At 36.0% G+C, this 15,124-nt stretch overlaps 1 protein-coding gene across 1 annotated transcript; it reads right to left on the reverse strand.

The window, feature by feature from the left end:
* Positions 1-9,771: 9,771 nt before the first annotated feature.
* Positions 9,772-14,797, reverse strand: LOC129823234 (high mobility group-T protein-like). The gene is made up of 4 exons (XM_055882117.1): positions 14,687-14,797; positions 11,093-11,253; positions 10,381-10,526; positions 9,772-10,033 (listed from the first exon to the last, which is right to left on the reverse strand). The coding sequence occupies exons 2-4, from the start codon at positions 11,237-11,239 to the stop codon at positions 9,787-9,789; spliced, it is 540 nt and encodes a 179-aa protein (XP_055738092.1). The 5' UTR covers positions 11,240-11,253; positions 14,687-14,797; the 3' UTR covers positions 9,772-9,786.
* Positions 14,798-15,124: the final 327 nt, after the last annotated feature.

Genomic DNA, 15,124 nt, shown 5'->3' on the forward strand with positions numbered 1-15,124 from the left:
TGACTAGTGGTAATAACTTGAATTGTTAGACTATGCATGACTAGTGGTAACTTGAATTGTTAGACTATGTATGACTAGTGGTAATAACTTGAATTGTTAGACTATGTATGACTAGTGGTAATAACTTGAATTGTTAGACTATGCATGACTAGTGGTAATAACTTGAATTGTTAGACTATGCATGACTAGTGGTAATAACTTGAATTGTTAGACTATGTATGACTAGTGGTAATAACTTGAATTGTTAGACTATGCATGACTAGTGGTAACTTGAATTGTTAGACTATGTATGACTAGTGGTAATAACTTGAATTGTTAGACTATGCATGACTAGTGGTAATAACTTGAATTGTTAGACTATGCATGACTAGTGGTAATAACTTGAATTGTTAGGCTATGCATGACTAGTGGTAACTTGAATTGTTAGACTATGCATGACTAGTGGTAACTTGAATTGTTAGACTATGTATGACTAGTGGTAATAACTTGAATTGTTAGGCTATGTATGACTAGTGGTAATAACTTGAATTGTTAGACTATGTATGACTAGTGGTAATAACTTGAATTGTTAGACTATGCATGACTAGTGGTAACTTGAATTGTTAGGCTATGTATGACTAGTGGTAATAACTTGAATTGTTAGGCTATGTATGACTAGTGGTAATAACTTGAATTGTTAGACTATGCATGACTAGTGGTAATAACTTGAATTGTTAGACTATGTATGACTAGTGGTAATAACTTGAATTGTTAGACTATGCATGACTAGTGGTAATAACTTGAACTGTTAGACTATGCATGACTAGTGGTAATAACTTGAATTGTTAGACTATGCATGACTAGTGGTAATAACTTGAATTGTTAGACTATGCATGACTAGTGGTAATAACTTGAATTGTTAGACTATGCATGACTAGTGGTAATAACTTGAATTGTTAGACTATGTATGACTAGTGGTAATAACTTGAATTGTTAGACTATGCATGACTAGTGGTAATAACTTGAATTGTTAGACTATGCATGACTAGTGGTAATAACTTGAATTGTTAGACTATGCATGACTAGTGGTAATAACTTGAATTGTTAGACTATGTATGACTAGTGGTAATAACTTGAATTGTTAGACTATGCATGACTAGTGGTAATAACTTGAATTGTTAGACTATGCATGACTAGTGGTAATAACTTGAATTGTTAGACTATGTATGACTAGTGGTAATAACTTGAACTGTTAGACTATGCATGACTAGTGGTAACTTGAATTGTTAGACTATGCATGACTAGTGGTAACTTGAATTGTTAGACTATGCATGACTAGTGGTAATAACTTGAATTGTTAGACTATGCATGACTAGTGGTAATAACTTGAATTGTTAGACTATGCATGACTAGTGGTAATAACTTGAATTGTTAGACTATGCATGACTAGTGGTAACTTGAATTGTTAGGCTATGCATGACTAGTGGTAATAACTTGAATTGTTAGGCTATGCATGACTAGTGGTAACTTGAATTGTTAGACTATGCATGACTAGTGGTAATAACTTGAATTGTTAGACTATGCATGACTAGTGGTAATAACTTGAATTGTTAGACTATGTATGACTAGTGGTAATAACTTGAATTGTTAGACTATGTATGACTAGTGGTAATAACTTGAATTGTTAGACTATGCATGACTAGTGGTAACTTGAATTGTTAGACTATGCATGACTAGTGGTAATAACTTGAATTGTTAGACTATGCATGACTAGTGGTAATAACTTGAATTGTTAGACTATGCATGACTAGTGGTAACTTGAATTGTTAGACTATGCATGACTAGTGGTAATAACTTGAATTGTTAGACTATGTATGACTAGTGGTAATAACTTGAATTGTTAGACTATGCATGACTAGTGGTAATAACTTGAATTGTTAGACTATGTATGACTAGTGGTAACTTGAATTGTGAGACTATGCATGACTAGTGGTAATAACTTGAATTGTTAGACTATACATGACTAGTAGTAATAACTTGAATTGTTAGACTATGCATGACTAGTGGTAATAACTTGAATTGTTAGACTATGCATGACTAGTGGTAATAACTTGAATTGTTAGACTATGCATGACTAGTGGTAATAACTTGAATTGTTAGACTATGCATGACTAGTGGTAATAACTTGAATTGTTAGACTATGCATGACTAGTGGTAATAACTTGAATTGTTAGACTATGCATGACTAGTGGTAATAACTTGAATTGTTAGGCTATGCATGACTAGTGGTAATAACTTGAATTGTTAGACTATGCATGACTAGTGGTAATAACTTGAATTGTTAGACTATGCATGACTAGTGGTAATAACTTGAATTGTTAGGCTATGCATGACTAGTGGTAATAACTTGAATTGTTAGGCTATGCATGACTAGTGGTAATAACTTGAATTGTTAGACTATGTATGACTAGTGGTAACTTGAATTGTGAGACTATGCATGACTAGTGGTAATAACTTGAATTGTTAGGCTATGCATGACTAGTGGTAATAACTTGAATTGTTAGACTATGCATGACTAGTGGTAATAACTTGAATTGTTAGACTATGTATGACTAGTGGTAATAACTTGAATTGTTAGGCTATGCATGACTAGTGGTAACTTGAATTGTTAGACTATGCATGACTAGTGGTAACTTGAATTGTTAGGCTATGCATGACTAGTGGTAACTTGAATTGTGAGACTATGCATGACTAGTGGTAACTTGAATTGTTAGACTATGCATGACTAGTGGTAACTTGAATTGTGAGACTATGCATGACTAGTGGTAATAACTTGAATTGTTAGGCTATGCATGACTAGTGGTAATAACTTGAATTGTTAGACTATGCATGACTAGTGGTAACTTGAATTGTGAGACTATGCATGACTAGTGGTAATAACTTGAACTGTTAGACTATGTATGACTAGTGGTAATAACTTGAATTGTTAGACTATGCATGACTAGTGGTAATAACTTGAATTGTTAGACTATGTATGACTAGTGGTAACTTGAATTGTTAGGCTATGCATGACTAGTGGTAATAACTTGAATTGTTAGACTATGCATGACTAGTGGTAATAACTTGAATTGTTAGACTATGCATGACTAGTGGTAACTTGAATTGTTAGACTATGCATGACTAGTGGTAATAACTTGAATTGTTAGGCTATGCATGACTAGTGGTAATAACTTGAATTGTTAGACTATGCATGACTAGTGGTAATAACTTGAATTGTTAGACTATGCATGACTAGTGGTAATAACTTGAATTGTTAGGCTATGCATGACTAGTGGTAATAACTTGAACTGTTAGACTATGCATGACTAGTGGTAATAACTTGAATTGTTAGACTATGCATGACTAGTGGTAATAACTTGAATTGTTAGACTATGCATGACTAGTGGTAACTTGAATTGTTAGACTATGCATGACTAGTGGTAATAACTTGAATTGTTAGACTATGCATGACTAGTGGTAATAACTTGAATTGTTAGACTATGCATGACTAGTGGTAATAACTTGAATTGTTAGACTATGTATGACTAGTGGTAATAACTTGAATTGTTAGACTATGCATGACTAGTGGTAATAACTTGAATTGTTAGGCTATGCATGACTAGTGGTAATAACTTGAATTGTTAGACTATGCATGACTAGTGGTAATAACTTGAATTGTTAGACTATGCATGACTAGTGGTAACTTGAATTGTTAGACTATGCATGACTAGTGGTAATAACTTGAATTGTTAGGCTATGCATGACTAGTGGTAATAACTTGAATTGTTAGACTATGCATGACTAGTGGTAACTTGAATTGTTAGACTATGCATGACTAGTGGTAATAACTTGAATTGTTAGACTATGCATGACTAGTGGTAATAACTTGAATTGTTAGACTATGCATGACTAGTGGTAATAACTTGAATTGTTAGACTATGCATGACTAGTGGTAATAACTTGAATTGTTAGACTATGCATGACTAGTGGTAATAACTTGAACTGTTAGACTATGCATGACTAGTGGTAATAACTTGAATTGTTAGGCTATGCATGACTAGTGGTAATAACTTGAATTGTTAGACTATGCATGACTAGTGGTAACTTGAATTGTTAGACTATGCATGACTAGTGGTAATAACTTGAATTGTTAGACTATGCATGACTAGTGGTAATAACTTGAATTGTTAGGCTATGCATGACTAGTGGTAATAACTTGAATTGTTAGACTATGCATGACTAGTGGTAACTTGAACTGTTAGACTATACATGACTAGTGGTAATAACTTGAATTGTTAGACTATGCATGACTAGTGGTAATAACTTGAATTGTTAGACTATGCATGACTAGTGGTAATAACTTGAATTGTTAGACTATGCATGACTAGTGGTAACTTGAATTGTTAGACTATGCATGACTAGTGGTAATAACTTGAATTGTTAGACTATGCATGACTAGTGGTAATAACTTGAATTGTTAGACTATGCATGACTAGTGGTAATAACTTGAATTGTTAGACTATGCATGACTAGTGGTAATAACTTGAATTGTTAGACTATGTATGACTAGTGGTAATAACTTGAATTGTTAGACTATGCATGACTAGTGGTAACTTGAATTGTTAGACTATGCATGACTAGTGGTAATAACTTGAATTGTTAGACTATGTATGACTAGTGGTAATAACTTGAATTGTTAGACTATGTATGACTAGTGGTAATAACTTGAATTGTTAGACTATGCATGACTAGTGGTAATAACTTGAATTGTTAGACTATGCATGACTAGTGGTAATAACTTGAATTGTTAGACTATGCATGACTAGTGGTAATAACTTGAATTGTTAGACTATGCATGACTAGTGGTAACTTGAATTGTTAGACTATGTATGACTAGTGGTAATAACTTGAATTGTTAGGCTATGCATGACTAGTGGTAATAACTTGAATTGTTAGACTATGCATGACTAGTGGTAACTTGAATTGTTAGACTATGCATGACTAGTGGTAACTTGAATTGTTAGACTATGCATGACTAGTGGTAATAACTTGAATTGTTAGACTATGCATGACTAGTGGTAATAACTTGAATTGTTAGACTATGCATGACTAGTGGTAATAACTTGAATTGTTAGACTATGCATGACTAGTGGTAATAACTTGAATTGTTAGACTATGCATGACTAGTGGTAATAACTTGAATTGTTAGACTATGTATGACTAGTGGTAATAACTTGAATTGTTAGGCTATGCATGACTAGTGGTAATAACTTGAATTGTTAGGCTATGCATGACTAGTGGTAATAACTTGAATTGTTAGACTATGCATGACTAGTGGTAACTTGAATTGTTAGACTATGCATGACTAGTGGTAATAACTTGAATTGTTAGACTATGTATGACTAGTGGTAATAACTTGAATTGTTAGACTATGCATGACTAGTGGTAACTTGAATTGTTAGACTATGTATGACTAGTGGTAACTTGAATTGTTAGACTATGCATGACTAGTGGTAACTTGAATTGTTAGACTATGTATGACTAGTGGTAACTTGAATTGTTAGACTATGCATGACTAGTGGTAACTTGAATTGTTAGACTATGCATGACTAGTGGTAACTTGAATTGTGAGACTATGCATGACTAGTGGTAATAACTTGAACTGTTAGACTATGTATGACTAGTGGTAATAACTTGAATTGTTAGACTATGCATGACTAGTGGTAATAACTTGAATTGTTAGGCTATGCATGACTAGTGGTAATAACTTGAATTGTTAGACTATGCATGACTAGTGGTAATAACTTGAATTGTTAGACTATGCATGACTAGTGGTAACTTGAATTGTTAGACTATGCATGACTAGTGGTAACTTGAATTGTGAGACTATGCATGACTAGTGGTAATAACTTGAACTGTTAGACTATGTATGACTAGTGGTAATAACTTGAATTGTTAGACTATGCATGACTAGTGGTAATAACTTGAATTGTTAGGCTATGCATGACTAGTGGTAATAACTTGAATTGTTAGACTATGTATGACTAGTGGTAACTTGAATTGTTAGGCTATGCATGACTAGTGGTAATAACTTGAATTGTTAGACTATGCATGACTAGTGGTAATAACTTGAATTGTTAGACTATGCATGACTAGTGGTAACTTGAATTGTTAGACTATGCATGACTAGTGGTAATAACTTGAATTGTTAGACTATGTATGACTAGTGGTAATAACTTGAATTGTTAGACTATGCATGACTAGTGGTAATAACTTGAATTGTTAGACTATGCATGACTAGTGGTAATAACTTGAATTGTTAGACTATGCATGACTAGTGGTAATAACTTGAATTGTTAGGCTATGCATGACTAGTGGTAATAACTTGAATTGTTAGGCTATGCATGACTAGTGGTAATAACTTGAATTGTTAGACTATGCATGACTAGTGGTAACTTGAATTGTTAGACTATGCATGACTAGTGGTAACTTGAATTGTTAGACTATGCATGACTAGTGGTAATAACTTGAACTGTTAGACTATGCATGACTAGTGGTAATAACTTGAATTGTTAGACTATGCATGACTAGTGGTAATAACTTGAATTGTTAGACTATGCATGACTAGTGGTAATAACTTGAATTGTTAGGCTATGCATGACTAGTGGTAATAACTTGAACTGTTAGACTATGCATGACTAGTGGTAATAACTTGAATTGTTAGACTATGCATGACTAGTGGTAATAACTTGAATTGTTAGACTATGCATGACTAGTGGTAATAACTTGAATTGTTAGACTATGCATGACTAGTGGTAATAACTTGAATTGTTAGACTATGCATGACTAGTGGTAATAACTTGAATTGTTAGACTATGCATGACTAGTGGTAATAACTTGAATTGTTAGACTATGCATGACTAGTGGTAATAACTTGAATTGTTAGGCTATGCATGACTAGTGGTAATAACTTGAACTGTTAGACTATGCATGACTAGTGGTAATAACTTGAATTGTTAGACTATGCATGACTAGTGGTAATAACTTGAATTGTTAGGCTATGCATGACTAGTGGTAATAACTTGAACTGTTAGACTATGCATGACTAGTGGTAATAACTTGAATTGTTAGACTATACATGACTAGTGGTAATAACTTGAACTGTTAGACTATGCATGACTAGTGGTAATAACTTGAATTGTTAGACTATGCATGACTAGTGGTAATAACTTGAATTGTTAGACTATGCATGACTAGTGGTAATAACTTGAATTGTTAGGCTATGCATGACTAGTGGTAATAACTTGAATTGTTAGACTATGCATGACTAGTGGTAATAACTTGAATTGTTAGACTATGCATGACTAGTGGTAATAACTTGAATTGTTAGACTATGCATGACTAGTGGTAACTTGAATTGTTAGACTATGCATGACTAGTGGTAATAACTTGAATTGTTAGACTATGCATGACTAGTGGTAATAACTTGAATTGTTAGACTATGCATGACTAGTGGTAATAACTTGAATTGTTAGACTATGCATGACTAGTGGTAATAACTTGAATTGTTAGACTATGCATGACTAGTGGTAATAACTTGAATTGTTAGACTATGCATGACTAGTGGTAATAACTTGAATTGTTAGACTATGCATGACTAGTGGTAATAACTTGAATTGTTAGGCTATGCATGACTAGTGGTAACTTGAATTGTTAGGCTATGTATGACTAGTGGTAATAACTTGAATTGTTAGACTATGTATGACTAGTGGTAATAACTTGAATTGTTAGACTATGCATGACTAGTGGTAATAACTTGAATTGTTAGACTATGCATGACTAGTGGTAACTTGAATTGTTAGGCTATGTATGACTAGTGGTAATAACTTGAATTGTTAGACTATGTATGACTAGTGGTAATAACTTGAATTGTTAGACTATGCATGACTAGTGGTAATAACTTGAATTGTTAGACTATGCATGACTAGTGGTAACTTGAATTGTTAGACTATGCATGACTAGTGGTAACTTGAATTGTTAGACTATGCATGACTAGTGGTAACTTGAATTGTTAGACTATGCATGACTAGTGGTAACTTGAATTGTTAGGCTATGCATGACTAGTGGTAATAACTTGAATTGTTAGGCTATGCATGACTAGTGGTAACTTGAATTGTTAAGACTATGCATGACTAGTGGTAATAACTTGAATTGTTAGACTATGCATGACTAGTGGTAATAACTTGAATTGTTAGACTATGCATGACTAGTGGTAATAACTTGAATTGTTAGACTATGCATGACTAGTGGTAACTTGAATTGTTAAGACTATGCATGACTAGTGGTAATAACTTGAATTGTTAGACTATGTATGACTAGTGGTAATAACTTGAATTGTTAGGCTATGCATGACTAGTGGTAACTTGAATTGTTAGACTATGCATGACTAGTGGTAACTTGAATTGTTAGACTATGCATGACTAGTGGTAATAACTTGAATTGTTAGACTATGCATGACTAGTGGTAATAACTTGAATTGTTAGACTATGCATGACTAGTGGTAATAACTTGAATTGTTAGGCTATGTATGACTAGTGGTAATAACTTGAATTGTTAGACTATGCATGACTAGTGGTAATAACTTGAATTGTTAGACTATGCATGACTAGTGGTAATAACTTGAATTGTTAGACTATGCATGACTAGTGGTAATAACTTGAATTGTTAGACTATGCATGACTAGTGGTAATAACTTGAATTGTTAGACTATGCATGACTAGTGGTAACTTGAATTGTTAGGCTATGCATGACTAGTGGTAATAACTTGAATTGTTAGACTATGCATGACTAGTGGTAATAACTTGAATTGTTAGACTATGTATGACTAGTGGTAATAACTTGAATTGTTAGGCTATGCATGACTAGTGGTAATAACTTGAATTGTTAGACTATGTATGACTAGTGGTAATAACTTGAATTGTTAGACTATGCATGACTAGTGGTAATAACTTGAATTGTTAGACTATGCATGACTAGTGGTAATAACTTGAATTGTTAGACTATGCATGACTAGTGGTAATAACTTGAATTGTTAGACTATGTATGACTAGTGGTAATAACTTGAATTGTTAGACTATGCATGACTAGTGGTAATAACTTGAATTGTTAGACTATGCATGACTAGTGGTAATAACTTGAATTGTTAGGCTATGCATGACTAGTGGTAACTTGAATTGTTAGACTATGCATGACTAGTGGTAATAACTTGAATTGTTAGACTATGCATGACTAGTGGTAACTTGAATTGTTAGACTATGCATGACTAGTGGTAACTTGAATTGTTAGACTATGCATGACTAGTGGTAACTTGAATTGTTAGACTATGCATGACTAGTGGTAATAACTTGAATTGTTAGACTATGCATGACTAGTGGTAATAACTTGAATTGTTAGGCTATGCATGACTAGTGGTAACTTGAATTGTTAGACTATGCATGACTAGTGGTAACTTGAATTGTTAGACTATGCATGACTAGTGGTAATAACTTGAATTGTTAGACTATACATGACTAGTGGTAACTTGAATTGTTAGGCTATGCATGACTAGTGGTAATAACTTGAATTGTTAGACTATGCATGACTAGTGGTAATAACTTGAATTGTTAGACTATGCATGACTAGTGGTAATAACTTGAATTGTTAGACTATGCATGACTAGTGGTAATAACTTGAATTGTTAGACTATGCATGACTGAGAAAACATCCCATCTAACAGCTAACAGAGATATAAATAAACAAATCAAATGCATAAAATAACAAAAAGGGGTGATGTTTGTTTACCTTCTCGTACTTCTCCTTCAGCTTGGCAGCCTTTTTCTCATAGGGCACCTTGTCCTCTGCTGTTAGGTTGTTCCATTTCTCTCCCAGCTTCTTGGCCACATCCCCGATAGACAGGCCAGGGGTCTCCCCCTTCACCTGGGGTCGGAAATCAGCGCAGAAGATGAAGAAAGCAGACCTGGAGGATGAAGAAGAAGAAGAAGAAGAAAAGGAGGGAGGAAACAGAAGGGTCACCGGTTTTTGTTTGGTTGTCAATGAATCAATTGTTTGTTGACAAAACATGGGAAACACTGTTGTCTTGTTTTAGTGAATAAATGGCTGCTTTAAATGCAGCACTTGTGTTATTCAAATGTCGGGTTATTGTTCATTATTTTATAATAGTAATTGTTTCATAACTTACTTTAGACATGTTTTAACCGATTCACCCGGACATCCGGAGTTGAATCTCTGCACATTACCCATGAGCTATGAGTTTTGGAAAGGAGGGGGAGGTGTGACTGTCTTTCACTGTCAGGCAGTACTCACGATGGTCTCTTGGGGGCGTTGGGGTCCTTAAACCTTTTCTTCTTCTCTCCCTTGGGAGGAATGTAGCTCCTCATCTCCCTCTCATAACGCACCTTGTCCAGCTTGGCCAGATCCTCAAACTTCCCCTTCTCCTTGGCGGACATGGTCTGAGAGAAGCAGAAGGTGTGATCAGATGTCAACAGTTATGTTTGTATATGTGTGTATGTGTGTGTGTATGTACGTACGTATGTACGTATGTATGTATGTATGTATGTATGTATGTATGTATGTATGTATATATGTATGTGTGTGTGTGTATATGTGTGTGTGCGTGTATATGTGTGTATGTATGTATGTATGTATGTATGTGTGTGTGTGTGTGTGTGTGTGTGTGCGTGCGTGCGTGCGTGTGTCGGTTAGGTGCTACACAGTGGTAGACGAAGACAAACGTAAACAAAAACAATGATATGCAAAGGGGTGGCAGATTAGTATGGAACAACTTAGCTGTGACACAGTTCATTTGAAACGATCTCGTACCAGACAACTATCAAGGGATTACGAGGGCTACAGGACAGTGGTCCACTCATGGGCCTGCATCCCAAATGGCACCCTATTCCTATTTAGTGCACTACTTTCAATCAGGGCCCATAGGGTGCTGGTCAAAAGTAGTGTACTATAATAAGGGGGAATGGGGGTGGCAGTCAGTCACAGCTGAGATGTGTTCCATACTTACCTTCCATCTCTCAGAGCACTTCTTGGAGAACTCGGAGAAGTTGACGGAAGCTTCCGGATGTTTCTTCTTGTGTTCCTCTCGACAGGTCTGGACAAAGTAGGCATAGGAGGACATCTTGCCCCTCGGCTTCGTCGGATCTTTCCCCATCTCGATATCGGTATCTAAAAGGGATAAGAGAGAACGTTTTAGAAGTTAGCAAAATGGCAAAGAAAAGTCAAAAAACACAAGTCACATTTTTATTCAGTATTGTCTGACAACCCCACAACAAAAAAACGATTTACTGCCATATATTTTGAAATGTTTACCTAAATGCTTTCATGCCAACTGCACGTGATTGGAGATCTGTCTTTGTTTTTTGTAATGACCTTCTCTCCGGTACCGGCTACAGTTGGCGAATGATCGAGCTATAGTTGATTCGTGGACATTTTCTCCCATCTCAGCCATGGAACTCTGCAAGCAGCTCTTTCAAAGTGAGTTCTAGAGCTACAGAGCTTTCAAAGTGAGTTCTAGAGCTACAGAGCTTTCAAAGTGAGTTCTAGAGCTACAGAGCTTTCAAAGTGAGTTCTCGAGCTACAGAGCTTTCAAAGTGAGTTCTAGAGCTACAGAGCTTTCAACGTGAGTTCTAGAGCTACAGAGCTTTCAAAGTGAGTTCTAGAGCTACAGAGCTTTCAACGTGAGTTCTAGAGCTACAGAGCTTTCAAAGTGAGTTCTAGAGCTACAGAGCTTTCAAAGTGAGTTCTAGAGCTACAGAGCTTTCAAAGTGAGTTCTAGAGCTACAGAGCTTTCAAAGTGAGTTCTAGAGCTACAGAGCTTTCAAAGTGAGTTCTAGAGCTACAGAGCTTTCAACGTGAGTTCTAGAGCTACAGAGCTTTCAACGTGAGTTCTAGAGCTACAGAGCTTTCAAAGTGAGTTCTAGAGCTACAGAGCTTTCAAAGTGAGTTCTAGAGCTACAGAGCTTTCAAAGTGAGTTCTAGAGCTACAGAGCTTTCAAAGTGAGTTCTAGAGCTACAGAGCTTTCAAAGTGAGTTCTAGAGCTACAGAGCTTTCAAAGTGAGTTCTAGAGCTACAGAGCTTTCAAAGTGAGTTCTAGAGCTACAGAGCTTTCAAAGTTAGTTCTAGAGCTACAGAGCTTTCAAAGTGAGTTCTAGAGCTACAGAGCTTTCAAAGTGAGTTCTAGAGCTACAATCTTTTTGTCCCAACTGGTTATTTTGGAAGGTCCATCTTGATCTGGTAAGAGTCTGTGTGGTTCCATACACCTTCCACTTCTTAATGATTGGCCTGACTGTACTCTTAGTCTGTTATTGATCTACAACTTTATCCCTGAACTCTTCTGAAAGCTCTTGTTCTTCATGATTGAAGCTATCGTTGAAATGCACTACCTGACGGAAGGCCCTCACAGAGACAGGTGTATATTGCATAAAGGTAGAAGGCCTTTCTCAAATTGTTACAAATATTTGTTGCATCTGAGTTATTAGATTTGCTTTGACAAAGGAGTTGAAAACATATTTAATATTATTTTACCTTTTTTTATTTGGATAATTCATTTTCCATCATTTGGGTTTCACCCTCTTTCCCTATCAGGCTGTACTCAATAGTTTCCTTCCCTTACTTACTCTTGGCATCAGAACTGTAAACGCAGCCCTCTGCGAATAAACACGTCCGGTTCTGTGTGTTTGATAGAGAATAAGTTTGTGGAAACAAACCCTGTCTGGATGAACGTTTACGGACTGTCACACGGAATGTGCCATTTGCTGAAAACACAGCCGTTACCTTAAACTGGTCAAATCATGCGAAATGTAAAAAAAAAAAAGAGACGCTATTTTCATGCATTTTGTACAGTCTTACGTTAGTCACCTCATATTTGTGAGATGTTTTGTTTTTAATGCAGAATGACTGTCATTCGATCATTGGGAGTTTTAGCTACAGAACGTTAGAAGTTCTCATTCTACAAGGGGGGAAAAAATCCATCAAACTTTGTGAAGTTCAAGTGCAGAACATGGGATACCCTTCGGACATATGCAAAGATTTGACATTTTTCACTATTTCATGAACTAAATCGGAAAGAAAATGAGAAATGCATATAGTATGAATTCGGGTATAATGTTAAAATGATACTAGTGCATTGAGCTAACTCTACAGAAATCTATTCCTGATAAAAACAAAACCCGAAAAAAATAGAAAAAGACCCTAAAACCACAAAATAAAGTCAAAATATGTTTCAATTTCGATCTAAATTCGATTCAGCAACATTTGAAAAAAATTATTAAAATGTGGAAAAAAAATCTCGTCAAATTCCCTATTATATTGCTGGTATGGCTGCATATCTGTGTTGTAGCTAAGCAATGCGTTTCTATCTGTCGAGTGAAGTAGTAATGGCGCATAGGCTTCTCGTTGAAGGAAAAGGAGGTCAACAACGACGGCAATATTTCTTCTTCCATTTTGTGAGAAAGCCTTCTTCATGAAAGAAAGTCGCCCTGAAATGTCTCCACCCGCATTCCCGATCGCATTTTTAATCGAAAAATATGTTGACAAAGCCCGCCAGCCTGACCATATTTTCCCCCGGTAGATTCCTATTGCAATAGCCGTGGTGTATAGCAATACACTGGGTCTGTGCTATGCCTATGTGCGGGCTGTGTAGAGTTAGATTCCTATGAGCTCGGAATGGCCGCTTGTCTTCATCCACTAACATGGAGAATATGGCTCCGTCTCTTTGTGTCAATGCACAGCCATTGCATGCAGTAGAGGGCAGAGCGACCGCGGGGTACCCCACCTCTTTTCAATCTGCGATTTCAACCCTTTAATTTCAACGGAAAAATACACAAAGACTGTCGTTGGAACAAGGATAGATGGGACTTTAATTTTCAATTTTTAGATTTTACAGTTAGACACATGGTTGGTGATAAATCACGGTTTGAAAAAGTTGGAAGTGATCTGCGATTGTACGGCTGGCTCCGCCGTTACTGTCTGCCTTGTTTCCTATGCGAGTACAGTCAGCCATTACAGTAAAGAGCAGATTCCTGAGGTAATTTCTCACATTATTATGAGGCAATTTGTGAAAGAAATAACGAACAGTTACAGTTTTCAGAGCAAATTTCTTTCTCAATGTTTTCTTTATTTTCATTGTCAATTTTCCCACGGTTTCATCTTCACATGACAGGCATCACAGCCTCGCAATACACTGCAATGGCTAGCAATGGGCACAAGTCTCATGTTTGTGCGCTACCTTGCTAGCCAGCTGTCCGCTGAACATTACTGATGTTTAACTCGGTAAATACACCGCATTTTATAATAACACTGCAACAATTACCTGATATTAATTCATACATTTTTTTTTTTTTTTAAATGTTGATTATTTTAGTTTTCGCCTTTTTTCAACCAGCGGCTAATAAATACTGTGTGCTTCCCTGGCAAATTTCTTGGTAGTTTTTGACGGGTTCCTTCGAATGAAAAATCACAACATTTTTTTTGCAAACCTAATATTCAAACATGGTCAAGGCATTTCAGAGGTATTTCTAAATTGTCTTGTCATTTTTTCATCCTTACCGACACTTTCATTATTATTTTGTCTCTCCCTCTTTCGTGTGATATACTTACCAAAGGCTGCCGCTGTATCTCAAATGCACTGCAATGGCTGTATGTGGAACACCAAACGAATGCGATACGCAGTGTCTTGTCGCTTCTCTAACATTACTCTCAGTGGAGCTCTCTCCCCTTCCCATTGGCTACCGCCAAGTTTAGCGCCGGTCTGATAGGATAAAACTTTTTCATTGTCCTAATATCAGACGATGCGCCATTGGCTACCTTTTGTGAAACGTCACGGGAGTTGTAAAATGGCGCGGTGATACGAACATTTTTTTTTGTTGTTGTTGCTGGTACTGAGCGTCCTGGATATTTGTAGAGTGGTTTGCCCATAGTATTGAGTTTCTGTGCGTTGAACACAGTGGTGCAAATGAATGGGACAACAGCGGAGGGTTCTAGTGCGCTACAACGTGTTAAAGTGAACGGGAACAAGGTGTAGGTGGGAAGTCCCCA

Source organism: Salvelinus fontinalis, chromosome 25, assembly GCF_029448725.1.
Source record: "Salvelinus fontinalis isolate EN_2023a chromosome 25, ASM2944872v1, whole genome shotgun sequence".
NCBI classification, from domain to species: domain Eukaryota; kingdom Metazoa; phylum Chordata; class Actinopteri; order Salmoniformes; family Salmonidae; genus Salvelinus; species Salvelinus fontinalis.

Coding starts and splice junctions, on each gene's coding strand:
- LOC129823234 (XM_055882117.1), bottom strand. CDS start 11,239: ATGGGGAAAGATCCGACGAAGCCGAGGGGCAAGATGTCCTCCTATGCC. Junction 10,527..11,092: donor AGTGCTCTGAGAGATGGAAG/GTAAGTATGGAA, acceptor TGCTTCTCTCAG/ACCATGTCCGCCAAGGAGAA. Junction 10,034..10,380: donor AACGCCCCCAAGAGACCATC/GTGAGTACTGCC, acceptor TTCATCCTCCAG/GTCTGCTTTCTTCATCTTCT.